This window comes from Medicago truncatula, chromosome 4 (assembly GCF_003473485.1).
Source record: "Medicago truncatula cultivar Jemalong A17 chromosome 4, MtrunA17r5.0-ANR, whole genome shotgun sequence".
NCBI classification, from domain to species: Eukaryota; Viridiplantae; Streptophyta; class Magnoliopsida; order Fabales; family Fabaceae; genus Medicago; species Medicago truncatula.
In genome coordinates this window covers 2,138,784-2,161,564 of record NC_053045.1, presented here as the reverse complement: position 1 = coordinate 2,161,564, position 22,781 = coordinate 2,138,784, and the positions used below count along the sequence as shown (strand labels likewise).

The 22,781-nt window shown below is 35.2% G+C and overlaps 3 protein-coding genes across 10 annotated transcripts; 1 reads left to right on the top strand and 2 right to left on the bottom strand.

Annotated features, from left to right (window-relative positions):
* On the bottom strand, nt 1–4,414 carry LOC120580296 (uncharacterized). The gene is made up of 6 exons (XM_039833941.1): nt 4,294–4,414; nt 3,521–3,632; nt 3,045–3,165; nt 1,732–1,855; nt 889–1,000; nt 1–557 (listed from the first exon to the last, which is right to left on the bottom strand). The coding sequence occupies exons 1-6, from the start codon at nt 4,401–4,403 to the stop codon at nt 192–194; spliced, it is 945 nt and encodes a 314-aa protein (XP_039689875.1). The 5' UTR covers nt 4,404–4,414; the 3' UTR covers nt 1–191.
* Nucleotides 4,415–10,793: 6,379 nt separating this feature from the next.
* Nucleotides 10,794–14,440, top strand: LOC11421771 (cinnamoyl-CoA reductase 1). Of its 8 annotated transcripts, none has more exons than XM_039833912.1 (6): nt 10,794–11,065; nt 12,084–12,253; nt 12,432–12,629; nt 12,808–12,970; nt 13,438–13,627; nt 14,076–14,440. In XM_039833912.1, the coding sequence occupies exons 1-6, from the start codon at nt 10,966–10,968 to the stop codon at nt 14,215–14,217; spliced, it is 963 nt and encodes a 320-aa protein (XP_039689846.1). In that variant the 5' UTR covers nt 10,794–10,965; the 3' UTR covers nt 14,218–14,440. The 8 variants fall into 8 exon arrangements, with proteins under 8 accessions (XP_039689846.1, XP_024637147.1, XP_024637144.1 ...); XM_024781379.2 differs by having other exon boundaries at nt 10,797–11,098; nt 13,441–13,627; nt 14,076–14,408; XM_024781376.2 differs by having other exon boundaries at nt 10,800–11,098; nt 14,076–14,408.
* Nucleotides 14,441–14,813: 373 nt separating this feature from the next.
* On the bottom strand, nt 14,814–15,701 carry LOC112421320 (F-box/LRR-repeat protein 2). The gene has a single exon (XM_024782646.1). The coding sequence runs from the start codon at nt 15,699–15,701 to the stop codon at nt 14,814–14,816; it is 888 nt and encodes a 295-aa protein (XP_024638414.1).
* Nucleotides 15,702–22,781: the final 7,080 nt, after the last annotated feature.

Sequence of the window (22,781 nt, the reverse complement as noted above, 5' to 3'; positions counted from 1 at the left end):
CACAAGTTCAATGAAATCTCAAAAGGAAATAAATCTAAAAAAAAAAAAACTAAAACAAGATTATTCAATATATTTTCCTCTTTCTGTCATCAGACAAAAGAAAGCGAGAAGGAAAAAAAACTTATGATTCAAGAAACTTAAAGGGGTGCGGCCAAGTAGGAAGTAAAAGCTAAAAAGATGAACATAAATGCTCAAGTGTTTTTGCTAGAAAGCTTAGCCAAGATTAAATCCAAATTTGATTGCATAGCAGCCCTAGCAGCTTCTCCTTGTTCATGCCTTTTGTTGATTAGATCAATGAAGTTCCGAGTTTGTTGCACAAACTGATCAAAGGCTTCTCTTGTGACAAACTGAGATGATGGAAGTTCCTGCTGATGTTTCAGTTGTTGTTGCAGAAGCATATTGAAACCAGGCTGATGGGTATTTAGATTTGGTTGGATTACATTTACCCCACCTTGTGACGGTAATGAAATGATGTTGGTCTGTTGGGTATTAACACTGTTTTGAGATCTATTCTCCATTGTTAGCATTTTCGTAGATATTTTTCGTAGATAATCAGACTGAAAAGAAGGAACACCAGTATCGAGTTAAATAATCGATGTTCAATACAGTAGAAACCTAAGCTATCTTTGAGAAAGAGAATATGAATATTCTTTATTGATCAAAAGTTGGTTATGATTACGTGATGATAATTAGTATCTATAAAGGTCAAATCCCTCTAACTTATTTGATTCAGTTAGTTACAATGAGAACAACTGTTTCTTAGGACTGCTATTCTATAGGTTATAGGCAGCAACAGTAGGCTGTATTGATATATACTACAATACAACATAATTTCATGAGTAACAATCAATGAAAGTGGAGGCAGCACAATACTCGTAATGAATGTACCTTGCTTGTCGCAGAAGTGTAAATCTTATCTTCAAACCTTTGAGCAATCTTCTGAAGTTCAATTAATCCCTCATAACTAGAAACAGGAAGACGTTTTCTTAACGTGTCCATTCTACAGAGAAAAATCAATTATTTCAAATTTAGATAATGCAAGTGACAGAAATGTACAGACAATGGCACAAACACTAAACAAGATTAGCGGTAAATAGATAATCAGTTTTTCAGATAATAATTTCTTCCCTCACCTGCAGAACAAAAAAAAAATAGAGACAATTAAACTACTGTTTAGAGGACAGATCCAAGGATAACCATTCATCAATGTTACAAAAAAATTTGTTCCAATGATTTCAAAATGTTACACAATGCAACAGCAATTGATTGAAAACTTGAAAAGTATATAGTATTAACAATTTCATATTCAAATTTACTCAACTATGGTCATTCCCTGTTAACCCGTCCAATAAGTATTGTAGCATAAGCATGCTAAAAATCATGCATGGACCTTGAAAATATTTGGTAGTGATTCGGATGAATCACATTCAACTGAAAATTAACGAGAGGCATTTGCCTATTATTTGTCAGAAATTGAACAGAATTGAGCGAAGTTGTATGCTTAAATGATTAAATTTTTTTAAGTTGAACAGAACCGCGAGATGTGCTTCATGATTTTTTTACATCTTCCATTCTTGGATAGAATTGCATCTATAGAACAAACAAAAGAAATCTTCAATAAAGGTTCTCAATTTATGGATTGATTATTCATTTCTTAATTTTCTTTTGAAATGCAACATGTAAAAATACTATTTAAATAACCTCTGACACAGTATTGACACCAAATCTTACATATTATTGACAATTCTTTGGCGTTGATCAGGTTGCAGTTGAGTTCTCCAATCAATTGTGTCGGCAATGGATTCAGTACCCTGATTAGCGACCCAATTACTGGAATCCATTAAATCCTTAGTATCTGAAACACCAAAAATAGAACAATCCAATCAAAAGCCAATTCTGAAAAGAAACATGAAAGGGACATATATATGCAATGTACCAAAACACTATATATACAAACAGTGCAACAAAATACAAGTGGGCAAGAAGAACAGAAGAGACTTCAATCATAGAACCCTCTATAACAGGAATATGTATAAATCATCTAAAATTAGTGTTGTCAATCGCAAAAAATAGCAACTTGTTCAAATTCCCTTACGCTGCCTGTTATAGTGCCACTATAACCGCTTTTTGACAGCAGTGTTACTAAATGGTGGTCATGGCACCACCATGGCGGTGTTTTGGACAACTTACCATAGATAATTTGTGAAGGAATGCCTGTCGTCACGGTGCCATAGGCTGCAATGGCTTGTTTATATAGCGGATTTTTAACCATCAGCTATACTCCGCCATCCACTGTCGACAACATTGATTGGCAACACTTTGTACTACATTGCATATTAAATTTCATCCCAACACTTCGTTACAAAACTCATATATCATCCCTAATTTTCGAAAACCTAAATTTAAAAAATTTGAGATAGGAAATCACCGAAAACCAAGACTAGCATAACGGTATATCAATGCTTTCGTCGTCAAATATTAACATTTTTTACCCCAAAATATAACAAAAACATTCTCAACTCCATCACAATTTTTTCAATTCACATTCTGCGAAATCAAAACCTAACTCAATGGTTAATGTAGACTTAACAGAAGTTAGATGTAAGAATCTATTTAAAGTTTGGGTTTAGCTAACATGTGCTCATAGGGCATTTAGAGCAATTATTAAAGTTTGGATTTTGCTAACATGCGCACTTAGGGGCACTTGTTAAAGAATAAAAACTAAAAGTTTGTGATAAAAAAGACAATTTGTAAACTCTCAAGAAATTAAATATACCATTTCCAATATTTTCAAAATTTAGTTCATTAACAAATTCCCTATGCTAACATGTTACCAAGTTTAAGTAACAAAATAAGGCTTCACTCAATTTCTGCTAATACTTTGCAAATGCCCTAATATTTAAATAAGCATCTTTGGTAACTTTAAAGCAAATAATTAAATAAACATTTCTCATTTTTAAATACATAAATAATTAAATAAGATTTGCCAACTTTGGTATCATACCCGAATACAACCACCAATTCCCCAGAAAACACATGCTTACCTTGATCGGGCAGATTATTCCTGGGACCACCTTCATTTGATGGCATATTGTTGGCCATGGTGTTTTGAGATTTAATCTCCATTGTTAGCATTTTCGTAGATATTGTTCGTAGATAATCAGTCTGAAAAGAAGGAACACCAGTATCAATTAAATAATCAATGATCCATATAATTGAAACCCAAGTTATCTTTGAGAAATAGATATGAAAGAGAATATGAGAGGGAATCTGAATATTCTTCATTGATCAACGTTTAGTAATGATTACAGGATGATTGGTATTTATAGAGGTCAAATCCCTCTAACTGATTTGATTCAGTTAGTTAGAAATCTCTCTTAGACTAGGTAGATGTGAGAGCTGTTATTCTACAGGCTATACACAGCTACAATAGGCTATATTTCTATACTGCAATACAACATAGTAGCATGCGTAACCATGAATAAGAGTGGAGGCTGCACAATACTGGTAATGAATGTACCTGGCTTGTCGCGGAAGTATAAATCTTATCTTCAAACCGTTGAGATATCTCCAGAAGTTCAAGTAATCCCTCGGAACCAGAAACAGGAATATGTCTTCTTAACGTGTCCATTCTACAGAAGAAAAGCAATTATTTCAAATTGAGATAATGCAACTGACAGAGATGTTCAGATAATCAGTGTAAAGATAATTTTTCATTCCCCCGCCAGCAGAACCAAAAAAATTGACACTTGGATTCCTGTTTATAGGATAGATCACAGATCCAAGGATCATCATTCAATGTGACAAAAATGTTTGTTCCAATTATTTCAAAATGTTACAGAATGCAAGAGCAAATGATCGAAAAACATGAAAAGTATGTACTCTTAGGCCGTAAACCTGACCAATAAGTATTGTAGCATAAGCATGCTAAAAATCATGCATGGGCCTTGAAAATATTTGGTAGTGATTCGGATGAACAACATTCATCTGAAAATTAATGAGAGACATTTGCTTATTATTTGTCAGAAATTTAACAGAATTCAGTGAAGTTGTATGCTTAAATGCTTTAATTTTTCAAAGTTGAACAGAACCACGAGACATGCTTCATTTTTTTTCTTTCACTTCTTCCATTATTGGATAGAATTGCATCTATAGAACAAACAAAAGAAATCTTCAATGAAGGTTGTCAAGATATGGATCGGTTATTCATTTCTTAATTTTCTTTTGAAATGCAACGACAGGTAAAAATACTATTTAAATAACCTCTGATACAATATTGATACTGAATCTTACATTTTATTGACAATTCTTTGGCGTTGATCAGGTTGCAGTTGAGTTCTCCAATCAACTGTGTCAGTAGTGGGTTCAGTACCCTGATTAGCGACCCAATCCTTCGAATCCATCAAATCCAAAGTATCTGAAGCACCAGAAAAAGAACATTCCAATCAAAGCCAATGTAAGGGATATATATATATATATATATATATATATATATATATATATATATATATATAATGTACTAGGACATTATATAACACAAATATGTATAAATCATCTAAAATCAATGTTATCAATCACAAATCCCTTTACGCTGCACTGTCATAGCGCCACTATAACCGCTTTTTGACAACAGTGTTACTAAATGGTGGTCGTGGCACCACCATGGCGGGCATTTGGGAAGGAATGCCCATCATCGCAGTGTCATAGGCTGCAATGGCGTGTTTGTATAGAGGATTTTTAACCATCGGCTATATTCTGCCATCCGCCATAGACAACATTGATTGACAACACTTTGTCACAAAACTCACATTTCATCCCTAAATTACGAAATTATTTCTTCCTCAAATATTAACATTTTGTATCTCAAAATATAACAAAAACATTCTCAGTTCCAACACTTTTTTTTTTTCATTCACATTCCGCGAAATCAATGGTTGATGATGATGATCTGCCGCGACGCGATTAATATGGTGCATGCATGCATTTTGTTAAGAACGCTTATTGTGCCCAGGGGCGGAGCCACCCCCCAGCTAGCCTGGGCTAGTGCCCAGGCTTAGCTCCAACTTTCTTTGTAGCAAGCTCTACCATTACTAGAATTTTTAGCTTTTCCTGCGGATTTTTGTGTAAATTCCGCAGGAAATGTATTTCCCGCAGATTTTGCCAAGTATTTAGGTTCCGCAGGAAAGATATATCCGTAGGAAATGTGAATTTATCTGTAGGAAATGTGAAATTATTCGTAGGAAGGAAGTAACGTTTTGCGATAAATTTTTTGCCCAGGCTTTATAAAATTCCTGGCTCCGCCACTGATTGTGCCCGCAATTTGCGGTGGAATTGAATCCGAAAAAATGATAGACAATAACCTGGATGGAGAGTTCTTGGCGTCCGATGATCAACTACGTCGTGCTCCGGCGACGTTTTCAGGGAAGTTGAGTTCTGTGCTGCGACCTGCGACTCCACCCCGCTATATAAAGGTACAATGCAATGAAAGATTCTTTTTTATAAAATTAAAACTTGTTTATTTATTTTTAGGCTTAATAGCAGTTTTAGCCCCATAACTTTCCTAAAGTTGCGATTTTGGCCTCATAAGAAAAAAAAACTACAAAACCATCCATAAGTTTTGCAACTGTAACAGTTTTGGCCCCCAAGGCCAAAAAAAAAAAAAAAAAAAACACGTGGACCTCACTTAGGGTGCCACGTCAGCGTAGACCGAGTCAAAATTGGCCTTGGGGGCCAAAACTGCCACATGTGCAAAACTTAGGGGGCAGTTTTGTAGTCTTTTTTCTTTGAGGGCCAAAATCGCAACTTTGGAAAAGTTAGGGGGCTAAAACTGCTATCAAGCCTTATTTTTAAACAATTCTCATCGATTCGGCTTTCATCTATTTATTTTAGGCTTAATTGCACTTTTTGCCCACTATCTTTCCAAAAGTTGCGATTTTGGCCCTCTACCTAATTAAAATACAAAACAGCCTCCTATGTATTGGTGTAACGAATGTCGAGGCCTAACTCAACTCTACAAAATCGGCTTATACGGTGAGGAGTGCCTCCTCTTTATAAACTCTTCTCAAGAATCCTATCTATCTGATGTGAGACTAAATCCCCTCGAGTGTTGGCCACTAACAATTGGATCTTTGGCAGTTTTGGCCCCCAAGGCCACTTTTGACTTAGTCTTCGCAGACGTGGCACCCACAAAGGTCGACACATGGCACCTCACTTAAGGGATGTGGGTGCCACGTCAGCGAAGACTAAGTCAAAAGTGGCATTGGGGGCCAAAACTGCCAAATATCCAATACATAGAGGGCTGTTTTGTATTTTAATTAGTTAGATGACCAAAATTGCAACTTTTGAAAAGATAGGGGGCCAAAAGTGCAATTAAGCCTTTATTTTATTCTTTTGCAAAATTTCTTAGACTATCACTTTTCCCACCCTGCTGCCTTCTTGCGCGCCTACATAATTTACAAAAATACCCATGGTATGGATTATATAATCCGGACTAGATTGTTAGTGATATCCGGAAAACGAAATCCGGACCAGATGTTATGTGATTTTTTGTGTCTTTCTTTGATGTCAATTGTAACGCCGACTTTCGTTTAATTATTTATTTAATCGAGTTTAGGCAATTATATTATATTTATATAATATATGCGTGAGTTTTGTTGAGTTTTGTTGATTTAAGATGATTAAGTCGATTTGAATGATTTGATGTGTTTTGATGATTTGATAACTTATTTTATTGTTAAATAAAATAAGATTTGAAAAGAAAAGAAAATATTTAGTTAAGGGTTGTTTTGAGATTTTAGAGAGTTTTGGGGGAGAAAGTGAAATAAGATAAGATATTAAGAAGAGATATAAAAGAGATAGACCTAGTTTTAGAAAACATTCTATGTACGATTGTTTTTGGAGAAAAGGGAGAAAAAGCCAAGAGAAGAGAGAATCACTAGGAGTGCTGCGATTTTCTTCATACAAGGTAAGGGTGAGACTAATAATTCAGTAATATTGATTGTTGTAATTCTGATGATTAATTGACAAAGTTAGGATTGATTTAGAAAAGTTTTGAAATTAGGTCAAATCCCTAAAATTGATGATCAAACGGTAAAACTTGGTTAGATTGATGTAGAAACCGTCCTATAACCTTAGAATATGTTTAGGATGAATTCTGAAATTTAAATTAGGCTTAGAACCTTGTTAGTTGATGAAAATTGTGTGAAAATTGCATTCTGTCCGAGCCAAAATTCATCGCTCGCCATAGTGAGCTATGATCCTCGCCTCGCGAGTGATGAAGTTCATCGCTCGCCACGCGAGCCATAACCCTTCGCCTCGCGAGTTACTTGGTGTAACTCGCCACGGCGAACAACCCTACTCGCCATAACGAGCTTGATCAAAGAGCATGTCGAATTCTGAGTTTTTGACTTTTGAGTTGAACCTTAGATGCCTTTGAGTACCTTTAGGTGCCTACTATTGATTAGAGAATGATTTAGAATGAGATTGAACCTGGAACAACCTTAGTTGGGAATCTGGCTTGTACTCGCCATGGTGAGCAGACGCTCTCGCCTCGCGAGCACTTCCAGAATTGAGTGTTTTAGAGGATTGTGAGACCTGAGTGGTTTGGATTGGTTAGGAAATGAACTTTAGGTACTAAGGTGACCTATTAAAGATAATGACTGTGAACTGTGAAGTTTTTATGAATTGTTAAGAAATTATGAAATGAAATATGGATTGATTGCCTTTACTTGAATTATTGTGGAATGATCAAGAAATTGTTGCGAATGATTTGTTATTAAACCTGATGTGATTTGATTATGCTGCAAATGTTATTTAACTAAGTTGCATGTGTATGAATAAGCTGATGATGAACTCCAAATTATTGGATGTATAAGTGATAAGTTGATTAAGATGTTTTGTTGTTAGAGTCCATGCATTAGCATTCATTGAGCTTTGTCCTCACCATGATAGGAGCTTTGTCCTCCGCACGTTTAGGAGCTTTGTCCTCCGCACGATGAAAGTATATTAATACTTATGATGACGATTGGTACCACATGCATATAAGTGTCTAAGTTGCATCGTCGCATTTGTCGAGTTTGAAGATGTATATGTTATTGATTATGATTGAAGCTGTGATTACTTGGTAATTGTTTATCCAGGATGCTATGTTGTTTAAGACTGATTATGATGTTAATTATGATTTCGAATTACATTGATTAATGTTATTGTGTTATGATATCTCACCCCTTCTGCTTGAAAATGTTGCTCTTCGTATGAGTAACTTGCAGGTGATCGTGCTTAAGTTTGCAGTTGCTGTCGTGAGTGGCCATTCCTCACTGAGTCGTCTAGGTCGCTCTGATACGTAACGGGATGGGGTGTTTGTTATGCATGCTTCATTCTCTTACGTGAACATTTATGTTATTTTTATAATGTTGATTAACTATTGAAATATTTTGATGGGGCCTACGTGCCAAAATGATTTATGGATTATGAAATAATTTCCGCTGCATTGTTTAAGTAATTCGTTGAAAGTTAAATTGTTATTTAACTGATTTTGGATTAAGTTTGTATGTGATATCCCGTTTATGCTGTTTACTCTGATAAATGTTTAAGAAATTTTTATATTGGGAAACGGGGTGTTACATCAATGGTCTCTGTTGGCCGTTATATGAACCCCACGTAAGCTTCAATGCTATTGCAGAGTTCATATGAATGGTCAACAATGACCATGACACCACCGACACCCCTAAAAAACTAAAAACATTTGAAGAAAATGGAAGAAAAGAGGTGAAGTGAAGAATGAAGGTATTTGTTGAAGATGGAAGCCAATTTATAGCCTAAAACAAGTCCTAGGTCATTAATACAGTCAATGAAAACGTGTTAGTGGTTGTAACCGTCCAAATCCACATTAATGACTCTCTTTCAAAAGAATCCAATGCCGAATCTTTCAGGATTTTACATTCTGGAGTGTCCTTAGCCCTACAAGAAATGCCAATTTTTCCCTCGCTCACCATTATCGCATTAATTTGGAAAATAAATTCCGGAAAATACATGTGCATTTCGGATTTTATATTCCAGAATGCATCAGTCATGGCCGGTGGTCTGCACCACACGTTTTTGTCGGTGGTCAAGTAAAAAACGCTTTTTACCACGTTTTTTTGACTGCATTTATGGCCTCCCAATCGTTTTTTACCCACCCATCCCTATAAATAGCCTTCCAAACCCCACCATTTCTTACACCATCCTCTCCCACCCTCTCCTCCTCTTCTTTCTTCTACAACCATGGATTTCCATCGTTGGCCTTTCATAGATAAGGGCTTCATTGAAAACTTTCAGGGTTTGTATGAACGATCAATGAGGATGGAACCGCGCTGCAACGAAGTGAGGTTCATCTGAGGGTCATGTGGGTCAGTGTGGTTCTTAGTTTGGCCTGCCTGGGCGTAAGTTTGAGCACCCCCACCTCCCTCAGGGGCATTGTTCTCTTCTTCCCGCCCTCCTCCGGTTTTCCTCCAATAGGCAAACTACTGGTATGTCCTATCACATACCAGTGGTTAGGATCTTAGGAGATTAGAATTTGGCTCTTATGAGATTAGAAATAGATTTAGGATCTTATGTAATAAGCTTAAAAATTATTGTAATGTATTGTTCATATATTAATAAAATGAGTTGTTTTTATGTTTGTGTCTTTTTATTTCTGTCTTTTATCTTATTCGCATTTTATTTTACGAATTGTAAAGTTTAAAATTGCAAAAGTTCTGGTAAAACATTATTCCGGATTTTCAAATTCGGAAACATATGCAAAATTCTAACAACGAAATCCGGACCAGGGGTAAAATTAGAAAAAAATAGGGCGCGCGAGGAAAGATATAGGGTAGGAAAAGTAATAGTCAATTTCTTATTCCACCTCCTATATGTTCAGAGGCCTTCCAATTTTGCCTGTTTTAGGTCTAGAAAACCACTAATATGTGCAAATGTCAATGAGAAATGTACTGCTATTGATTTTGGGAAACCTATAATTGCAAGTGAAAAGATTTTCTATGACGGTCGTGATTATAAAATCTACATAACGACACATCATATACATACAATTTCTTGAGCCTCGTACCATTTAGATTTGGTGTATCTCATAGCAAGTCTATGAATTTAGGTCTCAAAAACATCAATTTTTGCTTAAACAGGTCGGAATTTATCTGCCCCAATCAATTTTTTCATCTGATCAACTGTATTTTGCCATGCCTCGAGTTACTTCAAGAAAAGGGCTAAAAATATTGTTGATTAACGAGGAAGGTGAAGATACTCATGTTACATCTAACGTAGTTTATAAAGAAGTGTTTCAAAATATTTGGTAGTTAATGTTGTTATTACGTGTTTAATGTTATAATGGTATTTTAATTAAATTATTTTTTTTGAAGAAAGTATTTTAATTAAGTTATATCTCGCTATTTTTTAATTTACTATCTTTCGTATGAAGTATTGCTGCTCCATTTCTCATGTGAAGAGTGAAGTATTACTCCTGCATTACTAATATATTTCGTACGGGTCGACGATTTAGTTTATTCAAAATGGTCTATCTCCTATGGGCCGATCCCGTTGATCCAGATAAAACACGACTTTATCTATACTATATACAAAGAAAATAACATGTTTTGCCTCTTTTGGATTGACTTTTTCTCTTTTTAAAATTACCCTCAACTTTCAATACAAATTACACATATAACAAATAAATAAGAATAAATTCAAATATGCATCTTTTGAATTGCTATAAACAATTGTCCAGTTATCCTAACATGGCTAAGAAATAAAATGTACACATGGACCACTGAATCACATGACACCAACATAACATCAGTGGAATTTTCCTTAATAATATAATTGTTCTTTCTTTTACTCCATACTATTATTTTTATGTAAATTTTTTATTTTAAGGATTCAGAGTTGTGTTTGTTCCACTGAGATTATTTGATAGTAAGAGAAGAGGAGGAGATAATGGAAGCAAGTGGGGGTGTTAATAACAATAAGAAGGTGTGTGTAACTGGAGCAGGAGGGTTTGTAGCATCATGGCTTGTTAAACTTCTTCTTTCCAAAGGTTACTTTGTCCATGGAACTGTTAGAGAGCCTGGTACTATTTCTCATCTCATCATTCTTATTGATTTTCAATTTTTTTTAGAATGAATGAGAAATATCTTAGTTATTATTGAAAAATATTCTAATACATTCATTAGTTGCTAATGTTATACATGTATTGTATAAGTTTATTTTAATAAGCAAAGAATTTCATTTCTATATATGGAAAGAAACAAGGCATAAGGACATGTAATTTTGATGCTGTAAGAAATCATGCTCTAAACAACTTGTGATGACCTTCAATTTTAGGGACTAAAATGGCGATTCAATCCAAAAGCTAATTGTTTAAATGAAAGTCAACCAATACGTAGCAACTTGCAAGCAAATTAACAATATAGTTCCTCCATTTATGACAATCATAGGACTCTGACACGGACAAATCAACACTGATAATGTCAAAAACATAGGACACTGACACCGATAAATATATATTTAATCCATGTATATATATTTGAGATGTGTCCAAGAAGTGTCTAACGTGTGTCAATACAAAGAATAAAAAGTTTTTTTTCGTACGAGTGTCAGACACAGACTCGTGTCGAATACAGAGAGGTGTCTATCCTTCATAGATCATAAGAGTCGAGAAGTGAGAACCCTTTGTGTTCTGTTTTCAACCAACTCCATGACCTGTATATGACCTTTCCAAATAGTCCAAGCCTCTATACTAGAATAACAAGAAGTTGGTGGACCTACAAATTGTAGTAAACATGTTATAATTGTAAATGTAATATAAATTGTTGATTTTTCATCATTAGTTAATACTTCATATTATTTACTTTGTCTTATAAGGTGAATTACTCATTTCAGAGTACTGCATACCATATTTCTATATTACCTACTATTTAGCATAATTTCAAATTACTTAGTATACTATTTTGTATACAATTGTCGAAGAGGATGTTGTTATGCATCTTTTCTCTCTTGTTTTGAGGTATAAGTGTTGTTGCGATTCATTTCAAGCGTATGTCTGACAACTGCAGGTAGTCCAAAATATGAACACTTGCTGAAACTGGAAAAAGCTTCTGAGAACCTTACACTCTTCAAAGCAGATATCTTGGATTATGAATCGGTTTACTCTGCGATTGTTGGATGCAGTGCAGTTTTCCATGTTGCTAGCCCTGTACCTTCAACAGTTGTACCTAATCCCGAGGTAACGTTTCTAATTTTCTCTTATATGCAGACTAATTTGATATGTCACCACGTGGTTCTAGTTAGACACCAGTAAGATGAAAGACTTTCAGCTCATCAATCGGTGTCATAGAAATTTTTCATGTTAGTAAACGCGACATCCATGAAAAAGTCTGAAGTGACAAATAATGTATTCGAAGCTTAATCCGCAGGTGGAAGTGATTGAGCCTGCAGTGAAGGGAACTGCTAATGTACTTGAAGCCTGTCTCAAAGCTAATGTGGAACGTGTCGTCTTTGTATCATCTGTAGCTGCTGTTGCTATCAACCCTAATTTACCAAAAGATAAGGCGATTGACGAGTCTTGTTGGTCTGACAAAGACTACTGCAAAAATACTAAGGTCACTAAGATTTTATTATAATTGTGTATGACATAAATGTATCATTAGCCTTATGATATGATAGTAGTGTCTGTTATACTATTTTTATTCAGATCATTAAGTTTCAAAATATGTTATGTTTCAATCATCAAACAATTTTGTGTTATGTAAATAAGCTTATGTGTAACATATGATCCAGAACTGGTACTGTTATGCCAAGACAGAAGCAGAAGAACAGGCCCTGCATTTCGCGAAAAGAACTGGACTTAACGTGGTAACCATTTGTCCTACTCTTGTTTTGGGACCAATTTTACAGTCAACCACAAATGCAAGTAGCTTGGTTCTCGTCAAACTTTTAAAAGGTACCTACTGATATGCCTTATCAAATTCTTATTAAAAAATGCATGTTTATGAACTATACAATGCGAGTTGAAATCATTGGTCATGTAACAATGGGGTTTGATTTTTAGTTTACATAACAGATTCAGAGTTTGGGCTTCAATATTTATTTGAATATTATGTTTGAATATTAGTAGCAAAGAACTTTGATGATTAATTATAAATATGTGTGTTTAGTTTTGTGCATTCTTCTATTTTTTAGCCATTATAAGTGTATGGCAATACCATACCTGCTTCACCGTTATATTGTTTTGGGAGTCGGCTGCTTCGCTACGCTATCTTCTACTAACTAGATAGATCATGAATTATGTATGAATATGCCCTTCATGGGGATAGTTTTCTGCATAACTTGTTCTCCTGCCATAATAATTTGCTAATTTCATATATTATAGATTTCATATAAATATTAAAATTATTTTTCATGTCTTAGAAGGTTGTGACTCAGTGGAGAATAAGCTTCGTTGGATTGTTGATGTACGAGATGTAGTTAATGCAATACTGTTGGCTTATGAGAATCACGAGGCAGACGGGAGATACATCTGCACTTCACACGCTATCGTCACACGCGATTTGGTGGAGAGATTGAAGGGTATATATCCAAACTACAAGTACCCTACGAAGTAAGCTTCATATTCTAAAGTGGTAGTCATAAATCAAGCTCTAAATTTAAATATTTTCAGTCATATTAATAATATCAAGATATATATGAAATATGCAAGAAATGTGAAAAATATGTTGTTAGAGATAAACAATTGTATCAGGAAAATTGTTGATTAAGGAGAATGAGGAAGGAAAAATTGCAAACAATGTTGTACGATGGAGTACTTGCAGTTGTAATTTCAATCTTAATAGCTGCTTTGTAGCACCGAAAAATTTAGGTTGTAAGTGTATCAAGTGTCTGGCATTGACACGACACTGACACATGTTTAAATCCAATAATTCCATTTTTCAAATTATCACTAGTGTCAGCGTGTCGGTGTCGTGTCCGGTGAATGTGTCAGTGTTTCATAGATACTTGCCTATATAAATTTGATAGTTACAATCTTATGTTAAAGTTTTCATTGCTAGCAGCTATATTGAGATGGATGATTACAAAATGCTGAGCTCAGAGAAACTGCAAAGTTTGGGTTGGAAACTCAGGCCATTGGAGGAAACACTCATTGACTCTGTTGAGAGCTATAAGGAGGCTGGACTACTTCAATCACAATAACTTTAGTTCTCCTAAAACCTAAATAAATGTGACTACTTGTTTAGCATCTCCATATTGGAATGGATTTGTGAATGTCTTTCAGTTTATGTATTTTCTTCTACTTCAGAAACCAATTAATGACTAATGAGTGCTTTTAAATTTACAATGTGTTAATAAATATTGCACTTGTCAATGCTTGTAACTTGATTACATCAATTTTTATGCTAACAAAATGTTCCTATTATTTTCACTTCCATGATTTGGATTACATAACAAAAATGCCTTCTACACATGCAAGGTACTTATTACTAGAATATATAACACATAACAAACAATACATGATATATGTCACATTGAAATTCCTCTAAAATTCAGCAATAAAAATCAACACCAGAAGGTGTGATTATCTTTCTCAAGGAAGGCCTTGTATGTATTAGTTCACAAACAAAATCATCATTCAGCAAACTACAATTCCTTACTCCCAATTTAACTCTTTTAATGCTGTACACTTTTCTAATACTTCCCTTACTCCCTTAGTTGTAACATGCCAACAATTCTGAATGTCCAAAAACTATAGTCCAGTGCACCACTTTGAGATTATTGAGAGTGATTCATCTTCAATTTTTTGATCCTGACAAGTTTAACACCTTCAATTGGGAAACTTCAAAGTTTATCTCAAATTTTTCAATTCCTGTATATGCAAGGTTTAAATGTCTTATCTCATAGCATCTCTTCTTAACCTCAATAATACATTCTCCAGAGATACCCTCACAAGCATTAAAGTCAAGCAGTTGTAACATATTATCACCAACATAAACCGCTTTTACTTGATGGTTGACGAAAAAATCCAACATGGAGTTGGAATCTTCCTTACCTTCTACTCCGATATACGTTCTCTCCATTTTGATCTCACTTAGTAAGGGACAATTTCTCGTGAGTATGAAAAAGGTTGAGTTTGTTAGCTGGCAACAACCGCTAAGGTTTATAGAGGTCAAGTTATGAAGAAATATTGAAAACTTGTTGATACATTGATCAGTTAGAAAGTCAGCTTTTCGAAAATCTAAGCATTGAACATATTGACATTTGGATAAAACATAAAAGATTCCTGAAAATGTAAAGTTGCAACAGTCTTGCAGGACAAGTTTTTTCAGACACTCAACAGCACCCTTTGCAACTGAGATAAGAAACTCATCCGATATAAAGGAATTTGACAAATCAATAGCTTTTAATCTCTTCAAGCTCACGAATGAATCGATCAAATCCAAGTTAATAGGTAGGGGTGTCAAACCAGGTCCATGTCTTCTTTTCTTTTCAATGTTAAAGGATATCGAAGCCAAACTTGGCATCATTCGGATCGCAGAAGCAATTCCAACTTGGGATATTTTGAAACATTGGAAGAATAAAATTTCTTCCAGTGATCTACAGTTCTGGCATAGAGACAAAAGGGATTTATCGGTGGTTAAGTGATTACCAGAAAGATCAATTTTGCGCAGATTCTCGAGCATGGAAGATTACCTTATTAATCCAAAATCAGATGCTTGAGAATCCAAAGGAAAGCTAATGTCAAGCTCTTCAAGAAATGGAAAGCAATAAGCTATCACTACCAGATGGCTATCGCAAAGAGAGCCAATGTTTGAGCAAATCAAAACCCTCAGGTTTATCATCTTTGAACCGAGCTCTCGCAATCCATCAACAGGAACTGTTCTCTGGTTGGAAAGATTAACGAAATCAAGGTCCAGCCCAGATTGTGAAACTTGATGAAGCAAGCCTTCAAGTTCACCATTGAAGTGGCTAAAATCTAAGACTTTGAGCCTTAAAAATCCCAAGAGTAGCCGAGGAAGGAATGGAACAGTGGGATCATGTACTGTTAGAGATGCTTTAACTCGGTTTGTAATGGAAAGGAATTTCTTGCAGACCATAGAAACAGACTCCAAATCATCTCCTTGGCCAAGGAATCTTAAGATTGATTCCCAACATTCTTGAGGAAAATCTTTCACTAATATATTTGATATAGTAAATATTGATCTAAAGGTGTAGGAGCAGGCTTGGCACCTAAAAGACCTGAGGAATCAAGCAAGTCCAAGCAGTATTTTCTTTGGGAAATAGAGATTCCTTCTTTGGAATGAGCCACCTCTAAACCCAAAAAATACTTGAGTATCCCTAAATCTTTGATTTTGAATTGACTGCCAAGGATGTGCTTGATTCTTTGAAACTCAATGAGGGAAGTGCCAGCTAATATAATATCATCCACATACACTAAAAGTGTTGTGAAATCATTGCCATGTTGAAGGGTAAACAAAGAGTAATCAGCAGTGGATTGACAGTAACCTTCAGCTAAAAGCAATGTGGTTAGCTTTTCATACCACTTTCTGCTAGCTTGCTTTAAACCATAAAGGCTTTTCTTCAGTTTGCAGACTTTACCAAGTGAACTGGCTACACCTTCTGGAATTGTCATGTAAACAGTTTCTTGTAGATCACCATGAAGAAAAGCATTGTTGACATCTAGTTGGTGCAGGTGCCAGTTATGAATAGATGCAATAGCAAGAAGAGTTCTCACTGTAGTCAATTTTGCCACTGGTGAGAATGTATCAAAAAAATCAAGACCCTCAATTTGATTGTAACCTTTAGCCACCAGTCTTGCTTTGTATCTTTCAATAGAACCATCAACTTTGCACTTGATTCTATATACCCATTTGCAACCAATAGGTTTCACATTGGGTGGTGTATCAATGATGCACCAAGTGCCATTGTTAGCTAGTGCCTCTAATTCATTATTCATTGCTCTTAACCAATGTTCAGACTGACATGCTTCTTTTTAGGTTTTGGGTTCAGTACTTTGTGTGACAGAAGTTGAAAAAGCTTTGTTTGTAGGTGATAAATGATGAAAAGAATGAAAAAAGGATATAGGATAAGAAATACCTGAGTTGATAGATGATGGTGACTGAGCAGATGAATTGCATACATAATCCTTCAAATAAGCTGGTTGAGACCTGATTCTAGTGGATTTGGGAAGAGTAGGTAAAGTAACAGAAGAAGGAGATGTAATATTGGTAAGAGGAGGAGGAGAGTTATCAGGTACAGGTGAAGGACCAAAATTGGTTTGATCAATGGAAAGAGGTGAAATATCATAAACATTGTCAGATGATGACTCTCGAAGTACATTTGTGTGATAGTTCCATGGAATGTTTGAAGGATTTGACTGATAAGGCAAAGTACATTCATGATGAGTGACATTTCTGGAAACAAAAATTTGTTTTGAATGAATATCTAAAAGAACAACACCTTTCATGCCACTCTTGTAACCCAAAAAAAAAATGCATTTTCTTGCTCTAGAAGCAAGTTTACTTCTATGAGCCTGTAAAGTTTAAGCATATGCTAATGAACCAAAAACTTTGAGTTGATGTAAATCAGGTTGTATTTTATGCATTAAAAACTATGGAGATTGATTTTGTAAAACAGGAGTAGGCACTCTATTCATGATGAATACTGCATGATCTGCATCATAAGACCAAAAACTTTTAGGTAAATGTGATTGAAAAAGTAAAGCTCTAGTGATATTTAAAATAGATTGATGTTTTCTCTCAACTCTATATGTTTAGCGGGGGGAGTATTCATCATTTTGCAAAATTTCTTAATCCACCTCCTATATGTTTAGCGGCCTCCCATTTTTGCACATTTTTAAAATGATCATTTCAGACACATTCGGAAGCTATGTATATAGTATGTATAAGTATTAGAAGAATTTTGAAACTCATACAACTTCTGTAACACTCTAACTTAAAACCTCTCTAAAACAAAACATTTTTTTTATGATGAAATTTGATTTTTAATATACAATCCTACCGTTCATTAACTTTATCAACAACATTTTCGGTTCAAAGTAAAGGTAATGTAACTCTAAAATCAACCAAAACAAACTGAATTTAAAACACAAGATAAAAAAATTCATACTTCATAATTTCGGATTACACTAAAACGACGTTTTATACTCGAATTAAAGAATCATCCTTATTGACAAAAAAAGAAAAAGAAAAAAGAGTCACCCTTATTTTTCTTGTGCCTCACTTACATTACAATACACACATAATTTCAATTAAGGGTCGGTCAAATCCAACGAACCAAAATTTCTACATCACATTCAAAAAGTAAGTGCATTTACATAGGATAAAATATAGAGAAATGATATTTGAACAACCATTTTTTAACAACTTTTGCAACAACTTTCTATCTCTTACTCACATTGCCCTTCTACTTTCTCTCTACATTGCTTTGATTTTTGTATCACTACCTAAATTTCTTTATATTATTTGATTGTCTAATAGGTTATCACAAGAAAAGGTTGTTCAAATAACATTGCTCTAGAGTATAACATTTGCTTCAACTCCAAACTAAAACATCTTCCGTAGTTACATATAAAGAAAATTACTTCTTTCACTTTGATACTGCAAATAACAAAGTTGATTGGAGTACAACTGTGAACATGAGATATAAGTAAAAAAGTACATTAGCATATCATAAGGAATTCCAGCCAATCCAAGAACATAGCATGAAAAGGTGTACACAAATCAATAAATGATCCCCTTCTAACAGAAGTTCTATTACTTAACAAAATGTTTAACATAATACTCTTATAGCCCAGTAAATAATTAGTGTTATACTGGTGAGTAGTTCTAGAATGGGGACAAAAGAATCAAGAGTCACAACAAAGATAAAAAGATGATAGAGTATACATTGAAGCTTATTGAATGCAAAAACAAAGGTGATAGAATCCATCAATGAATCCTGGACATTCATCCTAATAAATGCATATATTTTATCTATCAGTCATAAATAAATATTACAAATAGTGTTGGGTATCAGAATAACAATAATCGCAACTAAAATAAAGTTGCAACTGTTTAATGTATTATTTGTATATTTCTTTCTATGCAGATTGCATTATGAATACATATTAGACTCCATTTATATAGCAGTGGTTACTATTCTATTTATAGGTTTTTAGAGAAACTTATTCTCTTCCATACAATTCCTACGGTAAAAACTCTATCACCATTTATTTAGTAAAAAGCTTTTATGGTGATGACCATTTCCATAACTTAAATGTGACTTTACATATTCATAATCTCCCACTTAAAGTCACTTTTGCGAACTTTCGATCATGCCGTAGGAGGATCGACACCATGTAAATTTGTCAACATTGATTGACTTTGTCATAACATCTGCTAAATTGTCTTTGGTGTGAATTTTCTGCATATCAACACTCCCTTTCTCTACCACTTCTCGAACAAAATGGTATTGAACATCTATGTGTTTTGTTCTCGAATGAAAGAATGGATTCCTTGCAATATGCAATGCACTCTAACTGTCACAATACACAACAATTTGTTGTTGACTGTGCCCGAGTTCTTCCATTAGTCTTTGTATCCAAATAGCTTCCTTGCAAGCTTGCATAGCTGCCATATATTCAGCTTCTGTAGTAGATAGAGCTACGACAGATTGTAATTTTGACAACCAACTTACTGCTCCTCCTGCAAGTGTGAACACATAACCAGTAGTAGATCTTCTTTTATCAAGATCACCTGCAAAATCTGAATCAACATAACCTTTGACAATAAATTCCAATCCTCTGAAACATAATGCAACATCTAAGGTTCCTTTTATATATCTCAGGATTCTCTTAACAGCATCCCAATGCTCTTTACCAGGATCCGCCATAAATCGACTAACCGCTCCCACTGCTTGTGCAATGTCTGGCCTTGTACATATCATGGCATACATAAGGCTTCCCACCACTGATGCATAGGGTACTCGAGACATTTCCATCCTCTCTGCTTCATTGCTAGGATTCATACTGGAGGATAATTTATAATTGATAGGAAGTGGGGTAGATATTGGCTTACAGTCTTGCATGTTGAAGTGCCGCAAAACTTTTCGTAAATAATTTCTTTGAGAAAGCCAAATATTCCTATCTTTTCTATCTCGATGAATTTGCATCCCTAAAATCTTGTTTGCTGGCCCCAAGTCCTTCATATCGAACTCCCTAGCCAATTGTGCCTTTAATTCTTAGACTTGATCTTTGTTGGGTCCTACCACCAACATGTCATCCACAAACAACAACAAAATGATAAAATCATTATTACCAAACCTATTGTAGTATGTACAATGGTCTGAATTAAGTCTGTTGTATCCAAGGCTAACTATGAAAGAATCAAATCTCTTGTACCAACATCTAGGCGCCTATTTTAGACTGTACATAGAATTGGTCAACCTGCAAACCAAGTTTTCCTTTCCTTGTTCTTCAAAACCTTCTGGTTGGAGCATATATATATATATTTCTTCTTCAAGCTCTCCGTGAAGAAAAGCAGTTTTTACATCTAATTGTTCAAGATATAAATCAAACGCAGCACACATAGCCAAAACTATTCTGATGGTAGTGAGTCTAACAACTGGGGAGAATATTTCATTGAAATCAATACATTCTTTCTGAGCATACCCTTTAACCACCAATCTTGCACGATATCGTTCTACTTGATCATTACTATCTCGTTTGATCTTGTATACCCATTTGTTCCCGATGGCTTTCCGACCCTTGGGAAGTTGAACAAGTTCCCAACTTTTGTTTCTATGTAAGGCTTCCATTTCTTTATGCATTGCTGCCATCCACAGAGAAACATATGAGCTTCTTTCAGCCTCCTAAAAGGTTGATGGCTCCCCTTCTTCTGTTAAAAAGACAATATGCATCATGAGTTGTCATTACATAGTCTCAATGCCAGGATGGTGTTATAATCTGACGTGATGATCGCCGAACGTGTGTATTATTAAACTCATTTGGTGCTTGTTCATCTGGTTCTACTTCAGAAGAATCATCTTCTTTAAACTTCATTTCTATCTCCACTGCAGTAGTTTCTTTGGCAGTGTTGTCATGTTTCTGCTCACTTTGCAGTTCATTTTCTGCAAAGACTACATATCTCTGCTAACAACAAGCTTGTGAGCAGTGGGATCCCACAAGCGATACCCCTTCACGTTGTCAGCATAACCCAAGAATATACAATTTCTAGACTTTGGATCTAGTTTTGTTCTTTCTTGGGAGTTGTTCATTGCGTACACAATACATCCGAACACATATAAGGAAGAATAATCAGGTGGCTTTCCGTTCCAAATCTCCATTGGTGTTTTCAAACCAATTGCGGTTGATGGAGATCGATTGATCACGTAATAGGCAGTTTTCACAGCTTCTGCCCAGAAAGACTTAGCCACTCCTGTTGTTCTCAACATGGCTCTTGTTCTATATAGGAGAGTTATATTCATCCGCTCTGCTACACCATTCTGTTGAGGCGTATGTGGAACTGTGAATTGTCTTGTAATACCTTCATGTTTGCAGAAAGTCACCATCTACATATTCTGCTCCATTGTTTGTTCTTAAGCACTTTATTCTTTTACTAGTTTCAAGTTCCACGTGTGCTTTGAATTCCTTGAATACTGTAAACACATTTGACTTCTTCTTGATTGGGTACACCCATAATCTCCTAGAGTGGTCATCAATAAATGACACAAAATATTTTGCTCCTCCCATGGATATTTGTGGCGACTCCCACACATCAGAATGTATTAAGTCAAGTATGTATTTGCTTCTAGTAGTTACTATAGAAAACTTCAATCTATGTTGCTTGCTTGTCACACAGTGCTCACAGAAAGACAAATTCATTGTCTTGAGCCCAGGTAGAAGATTTTGTTCCGCAAGAGCTTTCAAACCATGTTCCGACATATGGCCTAGTTTGTGATGCCACACCATTGTCATTTCTTCTTGGCTTGCTACAACAGTCAATGCATTAGCATCTTGCAATATATCCCCCACAAGCATGTATAGATTATTTGTGAGCTTTTCTGCTTTCATCACCACGAGGTTTCCCTTTACTACTTTTAAGTTTCCACCTTGAGTGTGGATCTTGCATCCGAGGTCATCCAATTGCCCAATAGACAATAAATTCTTCTTCAAGTCCTTTATGTGACGTACCCCTTGTATTTTGCGAATAGTACCAGCATGTGTCTTTATTTTGATAGTACCAATCCCAACAACTTCTAAAGTGTGATCATTGCCCATGAATACAGATCATTCCGAGATAGGTTCATAGGTGCAAAACCAATCCTTGTGTGGAGTCATATGTCATGTGGCGCCTAAGTCCACTATCCAACCATCATTGAGCGCATTTCCACCTTTAGAACTAATTGCTACTCTGCTATACAAGATTTCTCCATCATCTGAGGTACTTGCAACACAACCTTGAGAGGTTGACGCTTCTGATGTCTTCTCTCCATTCCTTTTGTTGTTCCAACACTCCCTCTTATAATGCCCTCTCATACCACAACTGTAGCATTTGAAATTCTTCCTTCTCTGAGATTTTGATCTACCACGATCTTGACTCCCACTAGATCCTCGCTCTGTTGATCTGCCTCTCGCCATCACTAAAGTCTCTGCTTGCTTTTCTAACCTTTCTTCCTTATTCTTGCGTCTAGATTCTTCTTCAATAATTGCACCAGCAACATCATCAAAATGAAGAGAGTCAGCAATATTGTATATTGTAATA

Excerpts from the sequence above, each read along its gene's own strand:
- LOC120580296 (XM_039833941.1), bottom strand. The coding sequence starts at position 4,403 with ATGGATTCGAAGGATTGGGTCGCTAATCAGGGTACTGAACCCACTACT. Across the intron at positions 1,001-1,731 it reads CAAAGAATTGTCAATAATAT|AATGGACACGTTAAGAAAAC; the intron begins GTAAGATTTGGT and ends TTTTCTCTGTAG. Across the intron at positions 558-888 it reads ACACTTCTGCGACAAGCAAG|TCTGATTATCTACGAAAAAT; the intron begins GTACATTCATTA and ends CCTTCTTTTCAG.
- LOC11421771 (XM_024781376.2), top strand. The coding sequence starts at position 10,966 with ATGGAAGCAAGTGGGGGTGTTAATAACAATAAGAAGGTGTGTGTAACT. Across the intron at positions 12,254-12,431 it reads CAGTTGTACCTAATCCCGAG|CTTAATCCGCAGGTGGAAGT; the intron begins GTAACGTTTCTA and ends ATGTATTCGAAG. Across the intron at positions 12,971-13,437 it reads TCTCGTCAAACTTTTAAAAG|AAGGTTGTGACTCAGTGGAG; the intron begins GTACCTACTGAT and ends TTCATGTCTTAG.
- LOC112421320 (XM_024782646.1), bottom strand. The coding sequence starts at position 15,701 with ATGCTCGAGAATCTGCGCAAAATTGATCTTTCTGGTAATCACTTAACC.